Consider the following 18,697-nt stretch of genomic DNA (forward strand, 5'->3'; position numbering starts at 1 on the left):
TTGGCTTCTTTGCAATTTTCTTTTTAGCAAGAGAATCTGGGTTTTGAGATCATGTGAAATGAAGACAGGAAGGACAATGACCATTGACATTTGGTCTCTTTAATGACTACAGGCTGTCCCCAGGTTAGGAACATCTGACTTTCTTATGGACACCCCTACATATGACCGAGTTCCCATGATTTTATTAAATTCAAAAGTCTGACTTACATACATACATTCTTTCCTGTGAATGGCAGAACTAGCTTCCTCTCTCTCCACATTAAATAATAGTTCTTTCTTAAGAACAATGTGTTTTTGATGCCGTTCATTACAATAATGTAGAGGTACAGTTACCATATTGAGATATTTTTGTGCATTGTCTGACATGGACAAAATCGCCTTAAGAACATCTGTAAAAATGGAACCTGTTTATTACCCGCAGATGGCTGGCAGTGAAGGGACTTGCTCAGTTCAGGAAGTTTTGATGGTCTAAGCAATAACTGCCAACTAAAATCAGTTTTCTTTTCTGAGCAATTCAAAACAAAAAGTCACTGCTGCGGGGCCTGTACAAGAATGGGTGTTCACATACTTGGCCCCTTCTTTACCTCCCTCCCCATTCCTCCTGATGCAGTGTTGCGGTATAAAGGGATCAATGGCTCTAGTGCATGAACACCCAAAATTGACAATCCTGTAGGCTGATGCAATATTGAGTTTTATTGCAAGGCGTGTGGAGTGTAAAATAAGTAGAAATTTGTAGCATACGGATGCTGGTGAGACCGTACATGGAGTACTGTGTACGGATTTGGTCTCCATATTTAAGGAAAGATAAACTTGCATTGAAGACAGTGCAGAGTAGGTTCAGTAGTTTGATTCCTAGGTTGAAGGCGTTGATTTATGAAGAGAGGTTTAGCAGGTTGGGCTTATGTTTATTGGAGAATGAGACATAATCTTATTAAAATTTAAAAGATTATAAGGGAGGTTGACAGGGTAGACGGTGAGAGGATGTTTTGCCTTGTGGGGTCTCCAGAATTAAAGGGAATAGTTTCAGAATAAAGGATCAACCATTTGAGACAGAAATCTCTACCCAGTGAAATCTCTACTCCGGTAAACTCTGGAGATGCAATATTAAATATATTCAAGGCAGAGATTGAGAGACATCTGAACTACAAAGAAGTCATTGGCGGTGGGGAGGGAGGGGGAAAGTGATTTTCAGAGCAAGATTAGATCAGTCACAATGTTATTGAATGGGGGAGATGGCTTGAGGGTTGGACTAGGCTACTCTTGGTTCTGTTTTTTTGTGTTACATGCCTTAAGGCTGATCATTTGATTAAAAGGGTGGAGTGAACTCCCTGTAGAGGCCCAACAGGCACCAATAGTTCTCTGAAAGCAGAGGAGAAATTTCAGCTGGCCTTGAAATACTTGGCTGGTGTCCACACAGAAAACATATGATGGTAATATGTAAATATGTGCATTACCTACTTTCTGACCTGACTTGTTTTCTAAGGACCACTATAGTCTCCAATGAATTGAAGTCATTTGCGAATCTGAGCCATCCAGGTCAGGCCATTAATCCCAAACTTTCCAGTTACTTTGATTTAAGCATTCCCTTTGTGGTGTAAATGTAGCATTCAGGGAATGGTGACTGTGCAACCCAAAGTAACTGTACCGTTAACACCTAGCTGCTGATGCAGAATTTATTTCAGTTCCCATGGCAACCAACGAATGTGCACCAAGGTCATTCTGTCAATGGCCATAGCCTATAGCTGTGCAATTACGAACCTTATTACATGAACTCTATGTGAACAAAGAAACTAGCTATGATATTTTTATTTCAGAACCTCATTACTTATATTAGTGGATCTTCGTGCAGGCTCCACAGTGATGTAATGCTTTCTTCTTCAGAGTTAAAACAGTTGTTATAAATTTATTTTACTGCAACAAGCATATAAACAAAGCACATTAATTCAACTGCTGCACTTTCCAGAAGCCCAGCTGAATATATTTATAACAAAATGGACAATATCAAACAAATGTTAGGTGTGGCAAATTATAACATACCAACGCTCTCTGGCTGGTCATTCATTTATTTCATAACAAGGTATATCATCCCCACTGGAACCCCATCTGTTTGACCCTCCATTTCTCAGTCTGAGAGATTTCTGGTGGTGCATCTGAAGGAAAGCATGATGGATCATTGCACCAGACTCCACACTGCAGACCATGTTAAATAATCATAAGGATTAAACAAACAGAGATATGATTTAATTTCAGCCTTGGACCTCACATATGTTAATTAAATTCACAATTTCTATCATGCCTTCATGTGCAGCTCATCCATTTTAAAATACTAAATAACTTTTTTTTCTGATCAAAACTGTAAATTCCTTTAAAATTCTTACAGCAATCTCTCAACACATTTTGACGCTTCTTTTCTCCTTCATTGTAAAAAAAAGACATCTAATTCAGTATTGCTTCCAACTTTATAAATTTAATTTAAACATTAAATTCCTAACTGTATAGCAATATTATTTCTACAAATAAAATGGCTCCACTATTACCTACTTTTACTTAAACAGTATTGTGGGATCGAGTTTAAGAGCCATGAGGTAATGTTGCAGATCTACAAAACTCTGGTTAGACCACAATTAGAGTACTGTGTCCAGTTCTGGTCGCCTCATTATAGGAAGGATGTGGAAGCGTTGGAAAGGGTGCAGAGGAGATTTACCAGGATGCTGTCTGATTTAGAGAGTATGCATTATGAGAAGAGACTAAGGGAGCTAGGGCTTTACTCTTTGGAGAGAAGGAGGGTGAGAGGAGATGTGGTAGAGGCATACAAAATATTAAGAGGAATAGATAGACAGCCAGCGCCTCTTTCCCAGGGCACCAATGCTCAGTACAAGAGGGCATGGCTTTAAAATAATGGGTGGGAAGTTCAAGGGAGATATCAGAGGAAGGTTTTTGACCCAGAGAGTGGTTGGTGCATGGAATGCGCTGCCTGGGGTGGTGGTGGAGGCAGATACATTGGTCAAATTCAAGAGACTGCTAGATAAACATATGGAGGAATTTAAAATAGAGGAATATTTGGGAGCAAGGGGTTAGATAGTCTTAGGTGAGGTTTAAAAGTTGGCACAACATTGTGGGCTGAAGGGCCTATATTGTGCTGTACTTTCTATGATTTACTGTAATACATTATATAGCATTTCACAAGAGCATTTTCAAACACATTTTGACGCTAATTCCCGTGAATTTTTAAGGAGTATGACCAATAGTTCAGATGTGAAGGTAGGTTTTGAGATTATCTTAAAGGAGGGTGACAGGTGAAGAGGTTAGGGGAATGAATTGTAGAGGTTATGCAATTGAAGACACGGCCACCGATGGTGGAGCAATTACATTCAGAAATGTCCAAGAGGTCAGAAATCGAAGAACATTCTGAACTCTCAGGATTAGAGGATTGGATGAGATATAGAGTTGAGGATGGATGAAACCAGGCTGTAGATATCAGTAATATATGTAATATATTATATATGTAAGCTGCTCTACCAGGTGCCAATGTTGGTTAGTGAGCAAATGTCCAGTGGATAAGGGAGACTAAATATAATTCAGGATATAGGCAGTGAGCTCAAAGAATTCTTGGAGGGAAGATTGAGGCTAATCAGGAGAGCATTGTAATTTCAAGGCTCAAGTTTAAAAGAAAACATGGATGATGATTTCATCACCAGATGAGCTGAAGTGTGGGTGGAAGGAGGCAGCTGTGATTGTGGTGCTGATACGTAATCAGAGCTCATTCTCAAGTCAAATATGGAACTGCTCGGAATCTGGTTTGACTTCAGATTCTTGCCAGGAGAGGGATGGAGTTGATAGAAAGGAAACCGTAAGGGTCACAGGACCGAAGCATTGGTTTTTCCAGGACTTAGTTGGAGCAAATTTCTATTCATTCATTACTGAATGTCAAACAGTCTGAGAAGTCTGAAACTGAGAATCAGTAGAGAGAGGTGGTGTTGGAGTTGGGAGTCATTTGCGTATAGGCGATGTTGCAGGAGGGGTTCAGGAAAGATCTAATGTAACTATTTCCGATTCTTCAATAATAATTCAAACTCTACAGGTATTATTAGAATGGAACAAACCAACTTCAGGAGTATCCACATGCAGACGTACAGAAGTTGCTAGTTATCATGTATAATCTTTTACAGGATGCTTTCATTGATATACTTGGCCTTGTAACCCCAACAGCGACAAGGAGTATAGAACTTATTATGGCACTAATAACTGAAAATGTGAGGGGAGTGAATTTTTGTGGTGTAATAAGTGATAACTACCGCCAAAGATCTCAATAACCCTGAAAAATTAATTCATGAAATCGTGGAGACTTGTTTCCACAGAAGAAAATATTGCAATTTTAATGGAGTGATTTTCATTTTGTGTCCTTTATCTTACTACCTGATCCCCATTTGAGTTTACAATATTTATTTGGCTTTCTGCACGTCATTTAAACCAATTTTTTTGGAGTGCTTTTATAATTCCTGGATTGAGCTCTGCATGGCTTATTGAAAATTCTTCTATCTGATTAGTTTGAGATTTCTATTTACAGATGCCACAGATCTTTGTAGAATGTATCAGCCAAGGTGAATCAGTTTAAAATCATTGATAGCACATGGGGTGACTATCAGACCTTTCATACCTCCATGCCTACTGAAAGTTTAGCCCTGTTTTCCAGTTCTCAGTGCACAGTCTTGTTGAGTTTGACTTCTCAAAGTTTCAGTGATAGTTTCTGAAATGTTTGGAGCATTTCTGCCTCATCTGTCTTTTCCAGTGCGAGTTTTACACCCTCACCATTCACAATGTTTCTTCAATTCCCCTCCTCTCCTTCCATCAATTACCTCAAATCAATGTGCTTTAATTTTTTTTTGTTGATCAGTAGGAGTAATATCAAAAGGTTTTCATGTATTATAGCTGTTACAATATGCAGCAAAATATAAAAATAATAAGTGAAATCAAATTCCAATCTCTAGCTTCCATAGCCTACCTCTAAAACCCAGCTTCATGGAGGTGAGGGTCAGTCTTCAGGGAGGATCATTAAAACTTTCATGTCCAGAACAAAACACCATATGGGTGAAAAATCTCCATCCTTCCCGCTGTGAATTGTTATGGCCTGAGCTCTCCCCTACACACTTCGTTGCTTTCTAATATTCTCCCCAAGTTAGGATTATGCTCTCTCTCCCTCATTAGTTTTTGTCTCTCCTGCCCAATCCCCCTTTTTTTTTTAAATCTCTCCCATTCCTAATCTCATCCAGGACTTGGAACCTTTCAAACCAAATTTTCTTGCCCAGATACTATCATCCTTGCAACTCGCACTGAACTTATTTCAAATAACTGGGAGAACAAGAGAATCCAGAGTACCGCACAGGAACCACACCTCTTATTTTAGCTCAGTTAGGTGCAGCAGAATACAGCAGGGCAATTGTCCATAGTCAAGGTGGGTAGGTTGGAGAGGAGCTATAATTATCATAAATACATTTAAGAGGAAACTAGATGAGTGCAGGAAAGGAATTTGTTGCTATGGTGATAAGAAGGTAGAAGGTTAAGTGAAGCACAAACACCAATAAATGTCCTGCTTCAGTGCTGTAAAATCCTACGGATTGATTCTACAACTCTGCAGGCAATTGTCTATGTAATTAGCCTAATTATAAGAAATATAGATACAACAGTTAAATGAACAACTAGTTTCAGTTAATCACAGAATATGCTGGGTAGCAATACACATTAGAGAATTATAATTGCATTATGAGTAAATTGTTGGTTAATGAAATAATTTCAGCCACATTTGCTTTTTCATTTGTGGGAATGTAGTTCTGATAGAATCTGAAATTTTATGAATATTAAGCATCATGGACAGATTTCATTCCAATTGTGTAGTTGCTAATTAGTATAAATATCAGTCCTTGTGGCAATAATAGATGTACACAGGTTTCAAAATAGATTTTTAAAACACTGCCATTGAACATGCTCACCAATAGGAATTGTAGTCCATCCATAATATTGAATGTTGACCATTGGGTGCATCATACCTGCAACATGCCCCATCTGAAGAGAGCAGACCCCCGACACACAAAGACTTTGTCAACAGCATTTTCCAGTCCAGTTATCTTTACTATTATGAGGGATACCACCACCCTCCTAGTCACACACATTCATGACTTATAAATGTGATCACCGTTCTGTTATCATTGTATTACCATCCTGCAACTCCTTATTCAACTTCACTATGGGAGAATCTTCATCAGGACTGCAATGGCTTAAGGAGGAAGTTCCTTTCCACCTTTTTATGGACAATTAGAGGTGAGTATAAACCCTAACTATGCCAGCAATTCCCATTTTGAATGAACAAATAAAATAAATGGGGGTGAAGCAGAAAAATGGACTCAAGATACTGAATGAGTGAATGTGCTTGAGATGCCTTACAATATACTGTATACTTGCTACTATTTCTTATCCTTTAATGACTACTGCTGTATGTGAACATTCTTCCAAACAATACAGAAATGTAATAATGGAACATGAAATCATGCAACCTATTTAAGTGAATACCTCTGGCGCACGGAGCATTTCCTCTTGCTGTCAATGTACTGTTGAAAAATCAAATCTAGCACTCAGACTTTCAAAATCAGGTTACTGATTGTTATGTTTTAGTTACCATATTCTGTTGCTCTGATTGAACATTTCAGAGGTCAATCTCAGCAACTGTGGTTTACATTTGTCATTAAGTTATATAGAATATAGAGTTTCTACAAGATTGCATTATAAAAATGCCGGTGGTTATTCTCACATATTGAAATCAGATTTGATAGAATGCCATTTAAATTTCAGATATCTTTCTGCACCTCTGTCAATTTGATTCATGTATTGCAGTCTTTCAACAAGGGAAAAGCATTGAACAATATTTATATTAATAATTCATCCTCCGCTGGGCATATACCATTTTGAAACAATCGGTACATTTATTCACAAATCAAGAAAACAATTCAAAACTCCTGAACTAGTTTATTTCTTCTCAAATTTTTTTTTATTATACTCCAAGATTGTTGACTTGTGTTCAATTCGTAATCATTAGTCCCTTGTAAATTTGTGAACAATATTCCCACACTGTCATTGAAAATTACCAACATTGTGAAAGAGAATTCAAACCATGATAACAGGACAACAGTAGAATTCTATTCCTTTATGGGAAAAAGATCTGCTTTAGACTAGGAAACCATGCACTGTATACCAACTGAGATCAATAATTACAATACTGCCACTGTAAGCATTCATATTTATATCAATAGGAGCTGGCATCAAATCTATATCATGCAAGAAATGGTTTACTTCTTCTGTGAAAGCTACTTTAAAAACTTGCTGATGGAAACCTGCAGTAAATTTGCCACTTCCCTCTTGTAAGTTGACAAATATTGAGCCTTTAATAGGGAAAGACTGTTGTCAGGCCTAATTTTAAAGATACATTAAATTCCAATTTTTTTTTGTGACTATAACCCTTCGACCAAATAATCAGATGTACATACTCAAACAATATAGACTGAGGTAACAGAGAAAGACAAAGCATCAATGTCTGTTTTTGAGCACCTTACAAAAATATAGCTTGGAAGACAGTCAAACAGTAGAAAACAGGACAGACCCATTATTACACTCACTAACACTAAACTGTTGAATTTGCATGGAAAACTTTATTTGATAATAAAAATAGCATTCACAGACTTTTTTTTGTAGCTACATATACATTGTGATCTTGTTGGGCATGGGGTTGAGGGTGGAAGCTATACGGATATATTAACATCTACTGCTACACCTTACTACACTTATGCTATGTATATAGCCACATGGGTCAAGCTATGAACAATGTAATATTTATATATGCATAGTAGTTTATAAAAAGAGTTGCCCATATATTGCTTTCAATCTACACAGCAGAACATTAGGTCTAAAGCACATTGCAAGAATTAATGCTTAAAGAACACAGACTGCATACAAGTGTTTTATAATACACAGGCAAGGTCACCATCAAGAAATAGAATTTAAAAACAAACAAAACTTAATAATTACTGATATAGTATTCCTTTTGAAAAGAGTTTTATATACCTGAATCATTTTACTTTAAAATATGTCCCATAAATCAGTTTGTTCCATTTCCGAAATATAAACACTATCACATTCCTCACAATTAGTTTTGCCATTGTTTTACTCTTTTTACAGGAAAGGCATCATTTTGCAACAGGGTCTATTAATTACAATTTAAACTTTGTACACAAGATGGTTAGTCATACATTTGTACAGTATCATGGCAACATCAGTGATAAAACTTGCAATGCTTACTTTGTGTTGTAATGGAAATGTGAACAGTATACATGTACACACTGAAGCACTGAAAGCAGTTCACTTAGTGGTTCAACAATAATGAAGAGCATCTTCATGGCTCAGCTAGGCAGTTTCTTTCATTTTTCATTCAGTGCCACAGCAGACCTTCACCACACAGTCTCCTTTTGCAATGGGCATAGAAATTATCAAATGAACCTACATTACAATTCCACTTCTAAATTTTGATACACCACCTGTTTATAATTAATGCTGAAGTCTGCACAATCTTTTCAGTCACTTTTTTTGAATGGTCTAAACATACTCTTTCCTTGATATCAGCATTGTGAGTCATATTACTCCAGTTTAGAAACTTGCTCTTCTGATGTGTTATCTGCTCAGTTACTCACCAGTTTAAACAATGCCATACCCACCAATTTTTAGATGTTTTGGAAAGCTTCCAAATTCTTTGCATGATATAGAAAAATATTCAGTATTAAAACAGCATAGTGTTTCAACAAAGTGCAATAATTTTGTGCTAATGTCATCTTATTTCATTACAATGTTGGAGACACCCCAAGAACTAACAAAATATCTGGCAAGTTATCTAAAATCAATAATACAATTAAGGCTTACATTTGACATGTAATTTCAATACTATTTTCCTTTGAGCAATCCCTAGCTTGTGTTGGGTCAGGCACATTTCACTGTTAACATTTTCCTGACATATGTACAGTTACTTTTGTTTGTATTCAACTTTTTTTTACATCAGTAGGCCTCAAGTTTTTTTCAAGCTGATGATCTCTAATCACCTTTGGGATCATTTCAGAGAACCTATGTTGTCCTTTTAGGCAGAACTTGACTTATCCAGTGCATAATTCTTTATTCAGATGCTAAGATCAGTGCTGCATTCTCTAAATGCCTTTCGTCTTGGCTGTGGGGACTGTCTGGAACTTCGGGAAGAGTCATTTTTCTCCATGTTATGTTCATCTGTGCGCCTGGATCTTTCTTCAGCTTTACTTCTCTTTTCAGGTGATCTGTCTCTTTTTGGGTCAAGAGACTTGTGTCTCCTTCTCTCAGGTGACCGTTCCCTCCTTCTCTCAGCTGCATTTTCATTCTTTCTGTGTGGTGATCTTTCCCTTGTTCTATCAGATGACTTGTCATTTCTCTTGCTAGGTGACTTTTCTCTTCTTCTATCAGGTAAATCTTCCCATCTCCTTTCTGGTGACCTTTTTCTCCTGTCATGTGGTGGTTCCTTATGTCTGCCAAGTGATCTTCCATTCTTTTCCATATTTTGATCTGTCATCCTTGATACATCCCTCCCTCTATCAGGAGATCTTTGGTGGTATCCATTCTCTGCCTTTCTTTCTTTCCTATCAAGTGATCTGTCCTTCCTCCTTCCAGGTACATTTTCTTTTTTTTTGTAAGTATCATTCCAGGTCTTATTGTAGTGTTCATTGGTTGGTCTGCTGTGTTCCTTTCTTCCTATTGGCTGTTGTTCATTAACCCTCCTATCTCTGTGCTGTGATGATTTGTGAATTTCTGGTGGATAACTGGATTCCAGTAATGGATGAGGTCGTCTTTCTGATAAGTGTTTCACTTCCGGTACATTTTGTGAGCCTGTTGTGGAACTGCCCCGGTCATTGTTTGGGTCTGAAAATAAAACAAAGATAATTTGATTCAATTGTTGATCCTTCACTCTTTTCTGTACCACTAACACCAATTCATCTTTGAATCTGTTCTCCCAGGAGACCTCGCATTGCAAATAATCATTTGTGATTTGTTATTAAGTAGCCTTAAAATATACTTCAGTTTAATATTTACTAGAACAAATGTAATATAATTAGCATTTCAGTGCATTATGTTCTAATTGTGAAGAATATTGCTTGTAAAAGAACATTTTATAAAGAACTTTTCTTTTTCACTCAGACTAGGTCCACATTAACAATGTGGATCATGAATTAAACTCTTCCTATTTCAACCAGAAATTACATGCTACTAATATGTTGATGTTGAATATATATTCAACTTAAGTTCCATTTTTCATTATTCCTGTAATGGCGTCACACTACTTACTTAAGTTGTAAAGAGGGAAATGTCAGGCAAAGGCATATCCCAAAATGCACTGTGTCTTAATGATTACCCTGAGAGGATAATATATCACTTAACCATGATATTTCAAGAATATGATAATCTAGGCTTTACATAATCTAGGCTTTCCATTCCTCATATTTTGAGGCAGCCAATAAACCCTGTACAAAACCCTGATTTTGTACAGGGTTTATTGGCTGCTTCAAAATAAAATGAGTTAATGAACATCATGGTTACGTTCAAAGTTTAACATGACATGATATGAGGAATATCAAATATTTGCAATGGAGTTCCTTCACTATTCTCATGGATGGCCATGTACATATTTTTAAGTAGCCGACACTTAAGGACTAACCTTGCTTTTTAATTTACACTCAGAATTTTAAAATGTCGCAACTCCTGAATTCTCGTGAAGATCCTCAACCTCAAAGTGCAACTCAGTGGAAGATTACACCCAGATCCCATCAACATAGGGCCAGACCATGCAGAGAGCCAGTCAGCAATCAGTAGAGGACCACCAGCTAGCTGCAGCAGCCATGGCAGCATGTTCTGGACTTCTGCCCTCTGCAGTAGAGTACAGAATGCACTGCAGGTCAGATGAGGGTATACCTGACCTCGCGCACTGCTCCAGGACTTACCAGGGAGTCCAGAGGTTTTCTATAACTTACAATATGCACTTCGTATCTTATCCCTCAGCTTTAGACCATTGCTGCCTCGTTTAGCATATTGATTTGAATGGAGTCATCAACCGTGATTAAAATAGTAAGTTTGTTATTTTTACTTTGTTCTAAATAACGTTAACGTTTTTAATTTAAGTTTGATAAGTTAAATATGTTTTAGTGATTTTCTTCAGGCACATTTGGAAATAACAAATAGGCCTTTGATTGCTGAAGCTTACACAAGGCCATCAGGGCAGTCAGTGGGCATGACCTTGCTCTCCACGACCTACAGTCTAGTATGTTGGATGACCATTGGCAGTGTGTCAGGAGCTAAGTGGACACAAATGGTCTGTGTGACTGCAGGGACAGGAAGAGGGTGACACTGAAGTGTGACTGAATCATGTGTCATCTGGTGCTAATTCTCTAAAGCACAGTTGCCATAATTATGGTTACTGCGCCAGTGAATTTGCTAAAATACTCAGTCTGCTGAGACAATATGATGGCCATAGCACTTACCTCAGAAGTAAATTCTTAAATGTCATAGATATTTGCTACAGCAAAGTGAATCAACTTCTGATAAGTAATCTTTTTATACCAGATACAGATAACAATGAAGCTGAGTTTGCAGCATCTGCTTGTCTGTCTTTATTGGTCACTTGCATGGAATAGTTGATTAATTTTCAATGTATTTAGTTAGAATGTCAAATGGGAAGAAGGTGATATCATCATAGGAGCTTGTCATCGAGAAACTTGACAATCAATTCCAATAGCAATTTCTGTCAAGCACTAATCTTTCATGTAAATGTTCCCAGGTTCGTAATAAATTATAACATTTGATCTTGCAATTTATAATGCAATTAGAATCTTGTGTTTGTTATAAGTTAGGCAATTATAAATCTCCTGTTATAATTTATAACCCCTGGTGAATTTTCAGGCAATCTGTAAAATGGGATATGGCAGTAAAGGTCATATCATATCAGTCATTATACCTTGAGATCCTATGTAATAAAATTAATGTTTTTGACCCATGTCATTGAGGGACTATTTTCATCTTTAAACATCATTAGCAACAGTAAGAAACAACTTCAAATCACACAATCACAGCTTACTGTGATTATAGGAAGACAAAAATAAAACTGAACATGCCCAGATTTAACTTTCATTACATCTGAAGTTCTTGATAGGACAAAGTTCACAATTCACCTGCAAATATCCACTCTCTTCCTCAATATATATTTTTCAAAAAGAACTCAATATAATCAAGTACACAAGTTTTTTCTGTAACAGCAGAGTAATCTGAAACAAGTTAACGGTTCTGTTAACAACTATGTCAAGACAGCAATACAAAACTACAAATGAAACATCAAAAGACCCAATTAGAAAAACAAACCAGGGTACATTTAAAATCTCATTCCGAAATTAGGCTCTCCCATCTATCGTCTAAACAATGGGTTCAATAGATGTCTTAAAACTTCAATCTCATAATTTATGTTGCCTGACCTTTTTGAATAGGTCACAACTCTACAACTGCTGCCTATTGGGTTTCTGTCTATAAGAATAGCATTGGACAATTGAACATTTCCTTCAGACTTCAGGATTATTTCTTAACTCAGTCAATGGCAACACATAATGGAAACCACTTCTGTTCCTCTACCAAACAAGAAATTAATTTAGGAAAATATCAGTAATCATTTATCTGCTTTATACAAATGCCAGACACAGAATGCAGTTTATTCCACAGAATTATATCTATAATTTAAAATAAACCTCATAACATAACCACCAAATGAGAAGTTATGGCTGTTGCTTTACAAATAGAATGTAAGTTATTCTTACAAATAGAGTGACATACAAATGTCATTCACTTGTATTTGTCAGTACAAGTGAACAACAGGGAATTCTATGTGATACACAATGAGCCAAGGTCTGCAGCCAATGATCATTTCCCCATTCTTCCCACTGGCCTGCACAGTATATACTTAATTCCAGCAATTCCCTAATTACCTCAGCACACGTGGAATCTTCAGAGCTGTCAAAATTGTCTGGAGCCCAAACACCCAAAAGCCCACCCTACTGAGATCCAAAAAACAGCGCACAGCTCATCAAAGGCATTCAGTGCCCACTGGGAGGAGCTGTTTGAGGAACTTTTCCGTCCTCGATGCGTGCAATCCACAACACACAATATGGTTCTGTCTCTCAGCCACTCTAGACCGACAAGTATTTGAGAAGGCCAAATACTAACAGATAAATATACAGTGGCATGCAAAAGTTTGGGCACCCATGGTCAAAATTTCTGTTACTGTGAATAGCTAAGCGAGTAAAAGATGACCTGACTTCCAAAAGGCATAAAGTTAAAGATGACACGTCTTTAATATTTTAAGCAAGATTACTTTTTTATTTCCATCTTTTACAGTTTCAAAATAACAAAAAAGGAAAAGGGCTCGAAGCAAAAGTTTGGGCACCCTGCTCAAAAGGTACGTTTGGCCAAAAAGTTCTATTTTAACTTCATCAGTCCACAGGACACGTTTCCAAAATGCAGCAGGCTTGTTTAGATGTTCTTTTGCAAACTTCTTATGCTGAATTTTGTGGTGAGGACACAGGAAAATTTGGAGAAAAAAGGGTGCAGAATTTCAGGAAAAGAACACCTCTCCAACTGTTAAGCACGGGGGTGGATCGATCATGCTTTGGGATTGTGTTGCAGCCAGTGGCACTGGGAACATTTCACTGGTAGAGGGAAGAATGAGTTCAATTAAATACCAGCAAATTCTGGAAGCAAACATCACACCAGCTGTAAAAAAGCTGAAGATGAAAAGAGGATGGCTTCTACAACAGGATAACAATCCTAAACACACCTCAAAATCCACAATGGACTACCTCAAGAGGCACAAGCTGAAGGTTTTGCCATGGCCCTCACAGTCCCCCGACCTAAACATCATCGAAAATCTGTGGATAGACCTCAAAAGAGCAGTGCATGCAAGATGGCCCAAGAATCTCACAGAACTAGAAGGCTTTTGCAAGGAAGAACGGGTGAAAATCCCTCAAACAAGAATTGAAAGACTCTTAGCTGGCTACAGAAAGCATTTACAAGCTGTGATACTTGCCAAAGGGGGGTGTTACTAAGTACTGACCATGCAGGGTGCCCAAACTTTTGCTTCGGGCCCTTTTCCTTTTTTGTTATTTTGAAACTGTAAAAGATGGAAATAAAAAGTAATCTTGCTTAAAATATTAAAGAAATGTTTCATCTTTAACTTTATGCCTTCTGGAAATCAGGTGATCTTTTACTCACTTAGCTATTCACAGCAACAGAAATTTTGACCAGGGGTCCCCAAACTTTTGCATGCCACTGTACATGCCTGATGAAGTTCTGAAACGTGGCAGAAAGGACCTTCAGGCACAAATCCACAGTCACCACCTACCTCTGGAAGAGGAGAACAAGCTAGGGAACATCAGGCACCTGATAATTGTGACCATCTTGAAGCAAAGAGTCAAATCTGACTGTGATAACTACAGAAGGGAAGGTCATCACCAGGGTCATCCTCAACTGCCTCCTCCCAGCAGCTGAGAAGCTGCTCTCCCAAATCACGGTTGAGGATGGAGATATTAATGATAAAATTCGCTATCACGTCCAGTGCCCTCACATAGACTTTGACCATCTGAGGAAAAGAGTGTTTGAAGAACAAGACTGAAGTCATGGTGCACTGGCAGCACTGATGCCTGCCCCCCTGCGTGCCTCTGAGACACCACAAAACACTGGAAAAGGACCATCATTGCTGGATCTGCAAATTCTCCTGGCAGAATAAGTGAACCAATGTTAATATCCTCTCCCAGGCCAATACTCAGCATTGAGGTTCAGTGGGCATGATCTTCACCATGTGCCAAGTCTAACAGGAATGCAGGTAGCTGTATCAACCACTATGCCTGCCTTTTTTGACCTCACAGAAGCCTCTAATTGTCAACTGAGAGGTGAATCTTTTTGAGACTTGGCTGCCCTCAGAAACTAGTATCCTTTCTATATCTACTTGCACGCAAATGGTAATTCTAACTAATGGGTCTACCACAGATCCATTCCCAATGTTGACTGGGCTCAAGCCAGGCTATGTCATGGCTCCACCATTTTTCTCAATCTATCTCGCCGCAATATTCTGCCTCGCTTTGGACTGAAGTTAAACTACATAAAAAAAGGTCATTCTACTCTCAGCCACCAAGTAACAATGAGTACAATGCTTGTGTGTACACACATTCGAAGGTTGCTTTCTGAGGTGTCTTCAACTACTTCATTGAATGGTATGAGATAATGAGCCTTAGATTAAACATTTGCGAAACAAAGGTCATCTACTAACCTGCCCATTGCATAACACCACTCCCTGACCACATCAAGGAGTGTGAACTACCTTCAGAAGCTGGCGAGCTGCTTGTCAGCAAATGGAGATATTAATGATAAAATTCGCTATCACGTCCAGTGCCCTCACATAGACTTTGACCATCTGAGGAAAAGAGTGTTTGAAGAACAAGACTGAAGTCATGGTGCACTGGCAGCACTGATGCCTGCCCTCCTGCGTGCCTCTGAGACACCACAAAACACTGGAAAAGGACCATCATTGCTGGATCTGCAAATTCTCCTGGCAGAATAAGTGAACCAATGTTAATATCCTCTCCCAGGCCAATACTCAGCATTGAGGGTCTAATTATGCTCATTTGCCTCTATTGGGGAGGCCATTTGGTTCCATACACAATGGCAGACTCCTGAATCAGGCACTCTATTTCAAGAGGTTACAAGAACAAAGTAAATCATTAAGGATGTTCTCATCAATATGTAGGAATTCATAGCCTTTGACTCCTCAAAATGGACAAAGAGCAAGCAAGGATTGTATTGAGGACCTTGAACGTCTTCACTGGGAACATAAGAAGACCTAGCAAACAGGGTGGAAGAAGTAGATTGCTTCCCATACTACCCATCTATGCACTATGGCAAGCACTTCTTGTCCCAGCTGTGGCAGAATCTGGGGATCCCACATCGGCCTCATCAGCCCCAGAACCCGTAAAATTGGAGTGGAAGCAAGCCATCATCAACCTTGGTGGACCAAGGTGAAGAGGAAGAGGGTGAGTAGCACTTGCCTTTTGTGGATCTGAGGGTGTTGACTTGTTGGTAAGTACCATCATGATCCCAAAAGGTTAGGACCTTCATGGTGGCACTGGTTTACACAACATGATGTCATCACATGAGTGCTCAGAATAAGATCCAACCACAAAACAGCTGGAAAAAACATTTTGCAGCTGATTAATCATGACACCCACCTTTCCGCTTGTCAAAACTGCCAAGGTTTTTATGTCCCTTAGGCAATCAAATTAAAAACATAAATAAACATTAAACATAAGTACTTTTAAACAAGTGGAAACATTATGAATACAAAAATTTGAAAGCTGATTATTTTCTCTTCATTGTGGTTCCTGCTGTAGAAATTAGTGGACTTGTTGTTTGTGTGCAGAGGCAGATTGCCCAATGTTAAATGCTGTCATTGGCAGCAAGTTCTGCCATGATCTCCATCAGGAGTCCAGTGCCGGCACATTTGTAAAAACCCAGTAGAGCAGCCAGCAAGTGGGATTGCTGAACTTGTTTGCTCTTGTGGAGAAATACCAGCAGCTCATCATGAAACTACATCATTTCCCAATAATTTCTGGGCCATGGTTTTCTTAAAATTTATTTCCATTTATTTTAATTGCCTCACAGATTGCTTTCTACTGTACGGCTTCTGCAATTAGGAGAGTGGACTACAGGGAAAGACAAATGTGTGGCACGTGCAAGATAAAATGCTTTCTCCATGAAAGTCACTTAATGAGACAAACCGGGCTAACAGACTGAAACTTAACAGAATAGTCAAATTTATGGAAAGCCACAAGCAAGAACACGTGAGGAAAAAGGGAATCCTGTTGAATTAGTGAGCAACAGAAGACCTGCAAGTCTCAGACAACTACTGGAAGAGACAGAAATATCTGTGTGGATTGCAATATCTTAACCATGCTCCATCTACTAGTATGATTGAGATTAGTTACAGCATGTAGGAATACTATCATAATTAAACACTAACCTCTGAACATTTAATTAGTTCAGTGGAAGGATACAGGTCCATGAGGTAACAGTAGTTTGTGTGTATACACACACACACACACACACACACATAAACACAGTATAAATGTAACAGCAATATAGTGTCTTCACTATTGATTATAAGACCGACAGAATTGAATTTATTTTTAAAATATCTGAATAATCCTGAACTAACCCACTGCCCACTTTTATTGTACAACATTCAGCAGTAATACATACAGGATGGAGAAGAGATTAGTGTGGTATGAGCCTATAAGATATGAGAGGATGAATCTCTTTGAATAAGTGAGGCTCAAAGAATCTATATTTCTTTCAGACAATTACCATTAGCATTTTGCATTTAACTGGAATGAGATACAATGTAAGTGCCAGAAATAGGTTGGGAATTCTGTACACATTTCAAATGTATTGTTTGCCCCTTAACTTAGCACATTGGTAAGAACATGAATAAATTGTTAAATACTCCACACTACTCTGGTCACATATATCTTATCTTCATCAGCACATCTGATGTAAGCACTGGGAAGTAAGAAATGCCACTGTTGTGAGGTTTGGTAAGAGGATAATTGTCTGGCAGAGGTTTCATGACAACTGACTATAGACATCAAGTTGGGTAAACAGAAACAAATGAATCCAACCTCAATTCCTTAGAGAAAATTTAGAAATTGGCATTTGAAATTGATTAAGTGAGACAGTCACTGTGGGGATTTCATATTGCCAGTTGACACATTAGGTCTTGGGTTATTTAGTCATCACTTATATAGATCTACTGTGGCTAAATTGATTATTCTGGTATTTATCATCATTTAATTCATTAATTGGTCTCTACAATTTATACTCTCCAGGAAAAGATTAGTTTTAGAGCCAGTCCAATATGTATTTCCATTAAAGTCATGAATTAAATATAGTTTTCTGTTTGTAATGGGCTACCAATGTTGTGCTACTCCCCAATACAAATCTCAACTACAGTGAGTGCAATCCAGATATTTCTTCAAATGGGAAGGAGGTATATCTGACAGAGATTAATTCCTCAGTCCTGCACTACTCTCATGAAAATCTAAGTTACTATCATACAGTGGCATGCAAAAGTTTGGGCACCCATGGTCAAAATTTCTGTTACTGTGAATAGCTAAGCAAGTAAAAGATGACCTGATTTCCAAAAGGCATAAAGTTAAAGATGACACATTTCTTTAATATTTTAAGCAAGATTACGTTTTTATTTCCATCTTTTACAGTTTCAAAATAACCAAAAAGGAAAAGGGCCCGAAGCAAAAGTTTGGGCACCCTGCATGGTCAGTACTTATTAACACCCCCTTTGGCAAGTATCACAGCTTGTAAACACTTTCTGTAGCCAGCTAAGAGTCTTTCAATTCTTGTTTGAGGGATTTTCACCCATTGTTCCTTGCAAAAGCCTTCTAGTTCTGTGAGATTCTTGGGCCATCTTGCATGTACTGCTCTTTTGAGGTCTATCCACACATTTTCGATGATGTTTAGGTCGGGGGACTGTGAGGGCCATGGC

At 38.1% G+C, this 18,697-nt stretch overlaps 1 protein-coding gene across 1 annotated transcript in view; it reads right to left on the bottom strand.

The window, feature by feature from the left end:
* Positions 1 to 7,056: 7,056 nt before the first annotated feature.
* magi1b (membrane associated guanylate kinase, WW and PDZ domain containing 1b) overlaps positions 7,057 to 18,697 on the bottom strand; it is a 344,503-nt gene continuing 332,862 nt past the window's right edge. Inside the window, exon 24 of the mRNA XM_052017630.1 lies at positions 7,057 to 9,975. Within this exon, the coding sequence (XP_051873590.1) occupies positions 9,209 to 9,975 (767 nt within the window). The 3' untranslated portion in view covers positions 7,057 to 9,208. The remainder of the gene's footprint in view (positions 9,976 to 18,697) is intronic.

This window comes from Pristis pectinata, chromosome 6, assembly GCF_009764475.1.
Source record: "Pristis pectinata isolate sPriPec2 chromosome 6, sPriPec2.1.pri, whole genome shotgun sequence".
NCBI lineage: Eukaryota > Metazoa > Chordata > Chondrichthyes > Rhinopristiformes > Pristidae > Pristis > Pristis pectinata.